The sequence below is a fragment of the Macrobrachium rosenbergii genome, chromosome 16, assembly GCF_040412425.1.
Source record: "Macrobrachium rosenbergii isolate ZJJX-2024 chromosome 16, ASM4041242v1, whole genome shotgun sequence".
Taxonomy (NCBI): Eukaryota; Metazoa; Arthropoda; class Malacostraca; order Decapoda; family Palaemonidae; genus Macrobrachium; species Macrobrachium rosenbergii.
Window position 1 is genome coordinate 30,208,018 of NC_089756.1, and position 12,500 is coordinate 30,220,517.

Genomic DNA, 12,500 nt, shown 5'->3' on the forward strand with positions numbered 1-12,500 from the left:
GGAGAAAGAAAAAAATCATGTTTTCCTCGGGGTTTTCCGAGCTAGTCTTTAGTTTTGACGAAGCTTTTATTATGGGTCTTCAAATGGAGATAAAATGATTGATTATTATAAAGTGATGATGACGTATAACCTTAGCGACGTCAGACGATTATTATATTGTTTTGGGAAACAACCTATACAAGTGATTCTTGGGGTGTCACAGACAGTGCCTAGGGGTGCCGCAGGATTGTCATGAATTTTGTCTTGGCTAGAACATCTCAAATGGACATTTGTAAAAAAAAAGAAAAAAAGAAAAGTTTGCAGAAGTCTTTACATAACCATCATCAGTGTCCCTACTCTAATATATTACATGTATGTTAATTCATGCGGTATGGTGGGATGGTGAAGAAGGGGTGCCCTGGTAACAACTACATTAGTTAGGGCGCCATCACTGAGAAACAGATTGAGAACCACTGCCCTATACCCTTGCCAAGCCAGCAAATTCATTTTGGAATGTATAATACCTATCACAACGGTAGCATCAAATATATATTTTTTGGGGCAAATACCACATTACTGCTGAGATTTCAGAATGGAGTTTATTTTGGGTATACCCTGTACCAAGGTGAAGTTAGATATATTTTGGGAGATACCCTTACCCTATGTCTTCATGAGCCTGCAAGACTTATTGGTCCACTGTGGAGACATCTTCAGGAGAAGAAAGTAATTGAATAAGAAAAAAATAAACAAAAAGCGTTCGTCGATCATTTTACCTAACCTACTCTTGGAATAGGAGGTAAAGGAGTAGCACCATTCAAGCGCACACCCACACATATACAAACAGAGAGAGAAATTTGGAAGAGATATCGAAAAATAATGAAGAGGGTTGGCGTGTCAAGTAAGCATTACCCATTTTGGTCTTAAGAACAGACATTCAGTTCCCCTTCTTTTTCCCTCCCCCTCCCCTCCCCTACCCCTTCCCCTTACTCCTCCCCTCTCCGTCACCCTTCCCCTCCCATTTCCCTTACTCCTCCCCTCCCTTTCCCCTTCCCCTTCACAGTTACCCTCCCCCTACCCGTAGACTGTCATTCAGAGTTTTCCCAGGAAGCGCCGAGTTGTTCAGCTAGTTGTGCACAGATACAAATCAGATAGCCGAAGCTACTTACCGCCTTCACCAATCAATCGGATCTGCACCAAACTTGGATCCTCGGAGTGCTCCTCCAGCACTGTGTCGTCAGTAACCGTCAACTCCTATTAAAGAAAAACAGAGACAGAAATTATCCCTCAGGTACTCGTAAGCATTTATTGGTGCTGCTTTGGCTTGTTATCTAGGCGTCTCCTACTCCGAGGTGCTTGTACTAAACCTGGCGGAAGCTCCTTGGGACGCCGTGTTTAGTACTAGCCCTCAGGGATCAAATATACACCCATTTCTATATTGTGCGATCGACAAATTATATCAATGAACGATATCCTCGTGCGGCCTCTACTTTACATTTACCATACGGTGTTTAGTACCAGCACCTCGGAGTAGGTGGCGCCTAGATAACAAGCCAAAATAGCACCCATTTATTAAGCATTATGTGCAAGAATGGATACTCAACTCACTACAGAACGAAGGGCATTTTATGACAACCCAGAAATTACAATCTTAGGCAGAAAGGATCTTTCTCCATTACTTGACACTGCATGCACCAAGTAATTTGTCGAGAGAGAGAGAGAGAGAGAGAGAGAGAGAGTGAGAGAGAGAGAGAGAGAGAGAGAGAGAGAGAGAGAGAGAGAGAGAGAGAGATGAGTAAATGTGAGCTGAATAAGAGAGAATGTTTACATTTGTGTGTGAGAGAGAGAGAGCATGCATATCTTTTTGTATGAGGAGAGAGAGAGAGAGAGAGAGAGAGAGAGAGAGAGAGAGAGAGAGAGAGAGAGAGAGAGAAACATGAGTACGTGTGTGTCTGAACGAGAGTGAGAGAATGTATACATTTGTGCGTTTGACAGACAGCAAACATATCTGTTTGTATACGAGAGAGAGAGAGAGAGAGAGAGAGAGAGAGAGAGAGAGAGAGAGAGAGAGAGAGAGAGAGAGCTTGTATACATGTACGTCTGAATGGGAGACAGAGAAATATATATACATTTGTGAGAGAGAGAGAGAGAGAGAGAGAGAGCATGCATCAGTGCATTAAGTATGTGCCGTAGTGGAATCATCACAGCTGATAAGAATTAGATGAGAACCTCCTCCAGACGAAAACCAGAGAGAGAAATTACCAAATCCTCTCAATATCTGTTCTGCACAAGTGGACACATTCTTAAAATTGAAAGCTTTTCTTTTGTGCATCAACTCATGAATTCTCTGAACTTTCTTGTGTATCAAACATCACCAAATGAGCAGAGAGAGAGAGAGAGAGAGAGAGAGAGAGAGAGAGAGAGAGAGAGAGAGAGAGAGTCTTCTAAAGGCCAACAATGATCTATTTAACACCAAAAGCGTAAATATACATAAAGAAAAAACTATACCCTGGTTGCATCGTTGTATCCCACGATGACCGCTGTGTACCACTGCGTCGTGCCCTCAGAGCGGTAGACTTGGACTCGAAACCCCACCAAGACAGAGGGCGTGGTGAGGAGGATTCTCTGACCGTCCTGCTCTCCCACCCACGCCCGCACCGCCCGCACGCACTCCTCTCCGCACAGGCCGGTAACGTCGCCGTCCTGAAAAACAACAAAACACTCTCTGAGTCTTTTGCATATTGATATCCGATAAGGACTAGCATACACGCGGTATATCTATACACTCAAGACGACGCCATTTTTTTTTTACAAGTAGGTGGCTTCAGGGAAAAAACCTTTGTTGAGAACTTTCACAATAATAGAAGCTCCTTACATATAAACTTGGGGTGCGAAGCCAGTTCCTAAGGGGTGCGAGGATGCTTATGAATAATTAAAGCAAAATATAGTTTTATATACTTAAGTAATTTTTTCTCTGCAAAAAATAAAAAATAGAAAATAAATATTAATAATAATAAATATTAATATTATTATTATTTTAATTTTTTTTTATTTCAGCAATTCCAGGGGTGCGGGAACTGACTGCTGATTTGAGAGATGTGGACCAGAAAAGGCGTCTGCGAGATTCAGGAGAAAATGTTTTGGTGAGAAAAGGATGACAGTGGGGATGTTAAGCCCTTTTTTCGCATTTACCCTTTTCCCCTTACTGGGATCGATTCCAAAAAGGTGCTTGAGACAATTAGGGTATTCAGTGTCATATACAGGTACCGGAACAAAAATGACGATGCTTTAGTACTTGGAAACGTGGGTAGGGACCTTAGAATCATATCTTATGTACAATGCAGGTCAATTTATGGTTAAGAGTAAGATAACGCTATATCTGAAAGCAAATGACAGCCAGATAGCAAGGATCCCAGGTTTTTCGTGTTGCCAATCATTTTGCCTATTCATTAGGGTGCGAGGAATGACGGAAAACTTGTCCAGGAATCATCCTGAGAGAAAAGGAGCACTGAATAGCCTCACCTGAGTCACAGACCAAGGTGCCTATACTACCCTAAAATGGAAGACTGCAGTATCTGCAAAAAAAAAAAAAAAAACTGAGAAAAATGGTAGATGCTGCAGTTTTCCCTTGCCTTACTACTGATTTTGCAGTGTTTTGGTGTTTCACGAGCCCAGTAGGTGGCATATCTCAATTTCGAAAATTTTGCCGATTCTGCAAATGGGACCCCCTACATAAAGCATTGAAAACTCATTCTGAAACTGCAGTAACTGTAAGTTATGCTTCACGAGCCCAGGTGGGTATACATCCCTTGAAAATTTTGCCGATTCTGCAAATGGGACCCTCACATAAAGACTGAAGACTCGTTCTGAAACTACAGTAACTTGTAGTGTAATAGTGTTTCACATGAGCCCAGTAGGTGGGTATATTTAATTTGACAATTTTGTTGATTCTGCAAATGGGACCCCCTCACATAAAGCATATTAAAACTCATTCCTGAAACTGCAGTAACTTGTGTATTAGTGTTTCACGAGCTCCAATATTGGCGGCCTTGGAAAATTTTGCTGATTCTGCAATAGGGACTCTTACATAAAGCACTGAAGACTCATTCTGAAAACTACAGTAACTTGTGTATTAGTGTTTCACGAGCCCAGTAGGTGGTATATTCATTTTGACACTTTGCCGATTCTGCAAATGGACTCTCATAAAGCATTGAAAACTCATTCTGAAGCTGCAGTAACTTGTGTATTAGTGTTTCACGAGCCCAATAGGTGGCATATCTCAATGTCGAAAATTCTGCAAATACTGCAGTTTTCCATTTTAGGGGCAGTATAATGATAGACGCTGTACACAAACACTTACACATGAAACAAACGCGAGAACAGAGAAAGATTCCTGAACATCCCTTCCTCCTCGACTGTTTGATAGTTCATCCTTAAACGCCTTTGAGGGGGTGACGTTATCTTATGACGAAAATAACCAAAACACCAACAACAACAATAATAATTACTCGGGGACAAAAGGGGAGGTATCGGAACACCGAAAAAAAAAAAAAATAAATAAAAGACAAAACAAAAAAAAGCATTCATGTTAAAGTCACGATGCTCATTCATCATCACCGCACGAGTCAGTCATTCTTAAAGAGAATCACATCGACGAAAGGCAAACAGCAGCAGCTCCTCTCTTCTTCTTCTTCTTCTTCTTCTTCTTCTTCTTCTTCTTCTTCTTCTTCTTCTTTTCCTCTCCTCAAGGACAATTTTTCCCCGATATTTCATTTCACGAGATGAATGGAGCAGCTTTTAATGACGAGAGGAGGGAAGGGAAGGGGAAAAGACCGCTGCTGAATTAAGCTTCTAATCATTTGTAGAGGGGGACTGAATGAGACCGGGGGTGTTTTGATGGAAGACGAGCCCTTTTTGATACACATCCTTTAACACTGTAATTTTACATTTTTTAAATGCACACACAATATATACCTATCTGTAAAATGTGACTGTATGTATGTATATACATATATATATATACATATATAAAATATCTGTGTATTTAAGTGTATGTGTCCCGCTTAACCATATGAATATTCTTAAGAAAGACTAAACGTAAAGACACATGATCCCTCTGTAGTTTCCCACTGATGGTTGTGATTAGCCTTGGCTTGCTCCGCTCTCGAGCCAGCAGCATAAAAATCAAATTAACTTCACTTTCACGCCAAGTCATTTACATGGTTATATCTCTTGCAAATAGAAAACCTTCATTTCTAAATACCAAATAAAGTCTTATTTTTGTTATTTTAATCCTCATAAAAAAAACCTCGCCCAAGATCAAACACTTGAGAGAGAGAGAGAGAGAGAGAGAGAGAGAGAGAGAGAGAGAGAGAGAGAGAGAGAGAGAGCACAAGCCTTATACCATCCTTATTTACATATCAAAGACCTAATGCACATCAAACATCCACAGAGGAATCCTTTCAGGAAAATATATGCTGGAAGCTGTGAGGAGGCAGTCAGCCGACGTTGAGAGGGGGAGAGGAGGGTGGTTTGGGGAGGAGCTGATGGGGCACTGACAAACTGCAAAAGAGAGTGAGTTAACGCTGGCAGCTTCACCAAAGACGGGGGCGGAAAATACGATGGGTCTACTATATTTAGAACATTCACACCATCGATTCTGCTCTATCATCACTAATACTACCACTATCAGAGAGAGAGAGAGAGAGAGAGAGAGAGAGAGAGAGAGAGAGAGAGAGAGAGAGAGATTCATTTGGAACTCGTGCAAGAGCAAAGAGAGAAGCAAACAAAACTTGATGAAAAGCAATTTCGACATTGCATCAAAGCAGAATAATCTGTCAAAATGATACTGCACCCGTAAATTAGCTCTCAGATGGGAAACTGCTTTTCGAGCAACAAGTCAACGTGTACCTGCGTCCGTGCGATTATTAAAACTGACCTAACGGAGTTTCAAAACGAAACATACAGCATTGATGTACTCAATGATAAAGTTATAAAAAGAATACTAACCAGGTGCCAAAGTTACCATGTGCTCGACTGCATTCAGAAATCTTTAATGTCTTCTAATGCAACCACGCAGGCCCCTATTCATGCCACCGTCAATTTCCCCCCACACTCGCTGTATATAATTGTAAACATTTCCATTTGAATCTAACTAGCCCCAACACCGTAAGGGGGGCGGGGGAGGGGTTAGGCAAGTTGTATACCACTCGTTTTCATAATCTATATCTTCATTTGACACGTCATGATGTTCTAAACCATTCCATTTTTTAACAAGTGTCCCGACCTTATTCCATCCCCACAAGATGGGGCGAAGTAAAAGATTTTCTTTCATACTGTATATACCGCGGGTAGCTTCTTGAAAACATTTTCAAAAGCAACAGTGGCACAGTGGCATACCTGGGACAAATGGGAATTTGAAGAGTTCTACTACTGAAACATCTAAAAGGCGACTTTATCATTTATTTTAACATCTGAACACTGGTCTTATCATTTCTAAGAGCTCTAAAGACCACTGATTAACAGCTCTCCTAGGGCTGGCCCGAAAGATTAGATTTATTTTACACGGCTAAGAACCAATTGGTTACCTAGCAACGGGACCTACAGCTTATTGTGGAATCCGAACCACATTATAACGAGAAATGAATTTCAACCACCAGAAATATAAATTTCTTTAATTCTTCATTGGCCGGCCGGAGAATCGAACGCGGGCCCAGCAGAGTGCTAGCCGAGAACGATACCAACCCAACCAATGAGGAACTGGGGGACAATGGTGAAAATAAGCAGTAGGTGTATAATAGCATTTACGACTGTTTACCTGGATCATGAAGAGGAACAACGCAGAAATTACGTATTAGTTTCAGGAAAATATTCATTCATTCTTCGTTCCCACTGTAAAATGATATACCTTCTGTAACATATTTCATTAGGAATGAAAGGCTGCCAATATCCAACCGCGTCTAAAATGATATACCTTCTGCAACATATTATAGAAAATGAAGGACTGCAATTATCCAACTCTTTCTACAATTAAACAGAGGTGGTACTTTGGCTCGTTATCTAGGAGTCAGCTACTCCGAGGTGCTAGTACTAAACATGGCGGAAGCTCCTTGGGACGCCGTGTTTAGTACTAGCCCCTCGGGGATCAGAGTATTATATACACCTATTTTTATGTTGCGTGGTCGATAAATTTTTATATATTAATAAACGATATTTTCGTGCGGCCGTCGAGTGCATTACATTTGCCATACGGTGCAGATATTTTTTCCTTGTACATAACAAGCCCCAGTGGCACCTGGAGGACAGCTTTCATAGTACATATTGAATGAAAGAATATGAATATTATAGGATTTAGGCCAAAGGCCAAGCGCTGGGACCTATGAGACCATTCGGCGCTGAAACGAAAATTGCCAGGAGTGAAAACCTCAAAGCAGTTGCACTATATGAAACAATTGCTAGGAGGGGGTTAAGGAAAGTCAGATGGAAGAAGGAGAATATGAAAGGAGGCACAGTAAAAGGAATGAAAGGGGTTGCGGCTAGGGGCCTTGGAAGGGACGCCGCACAGAACCTTAAGTGACGCCTACAGTGCACCTCACAGCGTACATATATAAATGACAACGACACAACTGCAGACATTCGTGAAATAAGTGCGCATTTGAGGCAAGCATAATATATATATATATATATATATATATATATATATATATATATATATATATATATATATATATATATATATATGTATGTATATATATATATATATATATATATATATATATATATATATATATATATATATATATATATATATATATATATAAACTAACGCTGGCGTAAGCGCCGTATCCTTCTCTAAAGAGAAGTCACCTTTAAATGAGGAACCATTCCTCCGTCTACTCTTCTCTTTCATGAAATCAAAATCAATATGGCCGTTTTCACAGTGACAATGCCATGTCCATTCACATTTTACGATTTCTTTTTCTTTTACGTCCACTTGCATACATTATACATATATACAGTATATAAAATATATACATATATATACATATACATATGTATATATACGTATATGTATATATAAATTTAACATTTATAGATTATTTATATATATACATATACACACACACACACATATATATATATATATATATATATATATATATATATATATATATATATATATATATATATATATATATATATATAAACTCATATACATAATATAAATAGTTATATACGGACTGCGGAAGGGTGCTAAGTGCGTACAGCAGAAAAGAAGAGAACACAGAATTCATGGCAAAGACCACGCCCTGGGGCCCATGAGGTCATTCAGCGCTGAAAACGGAAACTGACAGCAAAAAGGCTTGAAAGGCATAACAGAAGGAAAACCTCAGAGCGGTTGCACTATGAACCGATTGTTAGGAGAGTGTAGAAAGTCAGATGGAAGAAAGAGAATATGAGTGGAGGTACAGTAAAAGGAATGAAAGGGGCTGCAGCCAATGCCTACAGTGCACCGCACAACATGAAGCAACGGCAGAGACAGGTATAAGAATCTGAGAGAGTTTGAAAGAGGAAAGTTAAAGAGTAAGGTTATGCGGTAAACGGAAATCACAGGTTGGAGAAATGAGTGAGTGAATGAATGACTGGCAGAAGAATGGGATTCAGACATGGGCTATTCTGAAGTCAGTGTGGGCTGAGTGAAGAGGTTAGTCAGAGTAATGATGAAGAAAGGAAGGCAGCAGGATCTCTGCAAAAAGGTGCAAATATATGTTAGTCAGAAGAAAGTACATAAAACTAACCTACAAACATTGTATCATTCACCTCTGATATTTACGCCCTTCCTTTCAATTCTCGTGCAATGCCATCTACTCAGCACTTCCTAGGTCTTCCTCTCTTTGGTCATCTTATGACCGATTGATATACTTCGCATGGAGTGCACCCATTCCTTCCACAAGACCAAACCAGTCTGAAACACTAATCCGTCCATTCACACATTCCTAACCCTTCTACCAATTCCATGTATCTCCACATACCCAATAATCTTAACAGATGCCTATGCCACCTTTAATTTCATACAGAAGAACAATTATATATTCCTCTAGCACGCATGGAGTGTACCCATTCTCCCCACAAGACCAAACCAGTCTGAAACACTAATCCATCCATTCACACGCTCCTAACCCTACCCCAATAATCTTGACAGATGCCTATGCCACCTTTATAATTTTATATTCCTCTCCCAAGCCCTTTGTTGGCCGAACCGGTTGAGCTTCAGACTGTCATTCGCTGGGCCGGAGTTCAATTCCCGCGGCCGGCTGATGAAGAGTTAGAGGAATTTATTTCTGGTGATAGAAATTCATTTCTCGCTATAATGTGGTTCGGATTCCACAATAAGCTGTAGGTCCCGTTGCTAAGTAACCAATTGGTTCTTAGCCACGTAAAATAAGTCTAATCCTTCGGGCCAGCCCTAGGAGAGCTGTTAATCAGCTCAGTGGTCTGGTAAAACTAAGGTATACTTAACTTAACTATATTCCTCTCCCACATTATTTCATAACCTATCCCTCACCCAGCCATACCTTACAAACCATGGTCAGCCACTCATCTCACTAACAGCAAAATGCCGCAGCATCAAACTTCGAATCCCACCAAGTGTTGGTGTCTTTTCATTCTTTAGCCTCTCGACTGCCCTCCTTATATCTTCAAAGTCACTTGCACCAGTGCTCTCAATAGCGAATGAACCTTTCCTACCCTCATTTCATTAGCTCTGATACTTTCTATATTCCACATTCAAAATCTCCCCAGAATACTTATAATCCATCCACACAGAACTGCACTCCATCTGCATCTCTTATTCTGAGATTCATTCAGATGTTCATATACGTTTCTTCCCGCATTTGCATCCCTCGTAAAATAACTGATTCTCCCTGAGTCTTGGTTCATCTCCCCAACTCCGCTGTTATTATTCGCCTTCCCTTTTTCACCAGTTTCTTTTTGACTGCCTTATCCATGTTCCTGTATAACTGCGCAAGATCTGTTCTCTTGTCATGTAATCGCACCCCCAAATAATAATATTGGCTTCACTAAACACATCACTTCTCATCCCGCTACGAGACAGAAAGGTTTGAATAACAAGATCTTATCTTACTGTTTTGGTCCACCATGGAAATAAGAAGTGGTCGACTCTCGCTATTTTGCTTGTTCTTTGATCCTCTTTCCTTTCTTACCTCGCTTATTTTGAAACTGTGTTCTTCGTTCTCTTACTTTCTGTTATTTCGATAAAAACACGTAAAAATGTGACGAAGCTTCTTCGGCGCAATCGAGTTTTCTGTACAGCCTCTACAGCGTATAATCAAGGCCACCGAAAACAGATCTGTCTCGATATGATGCTGTATGAGTCGCGGCCCACGAAACTTTAACCACGGCCGGGCGGTGGCCTATCCTATATCGTTGCCAGAAGCACGATTATGGCTAAGCTTAACCTTAAATAAAATCAAAACTACTGAGACGAGAGGGCTGCAATTTGACATGTTTGACGGCTGGAGGGTGGATGATCAACATACCAATTTGCAGCCCTCTAGCCTCAGTAGTTTTTAAGATCTGAGGGCGGACAGAAAAAGTGCGGACGGACAGACACAGCTCAACTTTACAATTTGCAAGACCTCTCTTTTATTATATAAAACTGGAATATGAGGTATATACTCGCATATAAACGAGAGAGAGAGAGAGAGAGAGAGAGAGAGAGAGAGAGAGAGAGAGAGAGAGAGAGAGAGAGAGAGAGAGAGTATTCAATATCAATCGGTCATTATGATCTCTTGATGAAGAAATACAACCCACCTCCCACGGCCCACCTCCTGCACCATGTTAAAAAAAAAAAAAAAAAAAAAGCTGAACCTTAGGAGTCAGGAGCCCGAAGAACTTGACAAATATGGTTTCCCGTGAAGAACACTGACCCAGACTGCTGCTCGGGGTAATTCAACCCACGGAGTTCATTATTAGCGCCTGTCCGATCATTTAAAAGGGATATTTTATTTCCAGTTCTTTCTTTGACCTCGTTTCCATGAGGCCCCTAGAGCAACGGTTTCAATAATGACCTCGGTATAGGGCCGTCCAAGCTGTTTAGTCTGAGGGCCACTCTTGAAGAAACAAAAAGTCATGACGGCCACCGGTGTGTATGTATGTATATAAAAATGAGAAATGTACTTTCACTTATTTTTCTCTAGCGGGCCACTTTCAAAATCAAACGGGCTACTTTAGGCCGACGGGGTTGGACGGCCCTACAAGATGGTCAGTTGATATCAAGACAATTCGATCTAAAATGCGGCTGTCATGATACACTCTAGAATCCTTTGCAATAAACTGTTCTTTAGGAACATCATCATCATTCATCGTGTTCTTATGGAAGAAGCGAACAGGTCATGAACTGGATTCCTGATTCCCAAGCAAGAGAATGGCTACACGCGAGAGCAGAAATGAATCACTCGGATCCAGTCCTTGATTCGATGCACCGTTACAAAAGTGAGATTTCTCTTTCCTACAGCGCGCAAGTTACCTCCAAAGGGAATAACAAACAAGTAAAAAAACGCTCCGAACTTTCTTCGGCGCCGTCGAGCTTTCTGTACAGCGTATAATCAAGGCCACCGAAAATAGATCCACCTTTCTGTGGTCTCGGTATAATGCTGCGTGAGCCGCGGCACATAAAGCTTTCAGCCACGGCCCAATGATGGTCTGTCCTATAGCGGTGCCAGACGCACGATTATGGCTAAATTTTAACTCTTAAATAATAAAATTCACGATAGCAGAGGGCTGCAATTTGGTATGTTTGATGTTTGGATGGTGAAATGATCAACATACCACTTGCAGCCCATAGCCTCAGTAGGTTTTAAGATCTGAGGGCGGACGTGGGAAAATACGGGACGGATTTGACAAATATTTCTTGGGGCTATTTCTTTACAGAAAACTAAAAACCTAACTTGCAGTCAGAGAAGACGAGGAGTCTTGCAGTTGGGAAGTAAGCCTTCGTTTCCTTCACACACACACACACTGCGTGAACTACCTTTCCTCAGAGCATTGTAGCACCAGAATTCCAACTCAGCATTTGACGATGATATGACTTTCGATGCAATTTTGCAGCAGAGGTGTGAACGCCATGTCTTCATGGACACCACATACCCACTGCTGTCATGTATGCGTCGTTATTTACTGTTACTACTATTATTCAACCTCAGGCGTTGTGTTCCTTTTCTCTTGTCTACTTTATGTAAATGTGATTTATATATATATATATATATATATATATATATATATATATATATATATATATATATATATATATATATATATATATATATATATATAAATTTCTATTCTCATCAGGATCAGACCCAGGTCTTTCAGCCGAAGGCAAGGGCGCTGCCCACTAGAGCCACAAGTCATAAAAGAAGTTGAACCTGAAGGCAACTGCACTCCAGAAGAATTACTAGACACAAGCAGTTCAGAAATTCATTTCTGTTCACACGTGATTGTGT

General features: G+C 40.7%; 1 protein-coding gene across 2 annotated transcripts in view; it reads right to left on the reverse strand.

Annotated features, from left to right (window-relative positions):
• The window catches only part of Kdm3 (Lysine demethylase 3), a 686,187-nt gene that overhangs the window by 305,424 nt on the left and 368,263 nt on the right, over positions 1–12,500 (reverse strand). For both annotated transcript variants that reach the window (XM_067118768.1, XM_067118767.1), the window contains exons 4-5: positions 2,485–2,679; positions 1,146–1,230 (exon numbers count right to left, since the gene is read on the reverse strand). In XM_067118768.1, the coding sequence (XP_066974869.1) occupies positions 1,146–1,230; positions 2,485–2,679 (280 nt within the window). The remainder of the gene's footprint in view (positions 1–1,145; positions 1,231–2,484; positions 2,680–12,500) is intronic.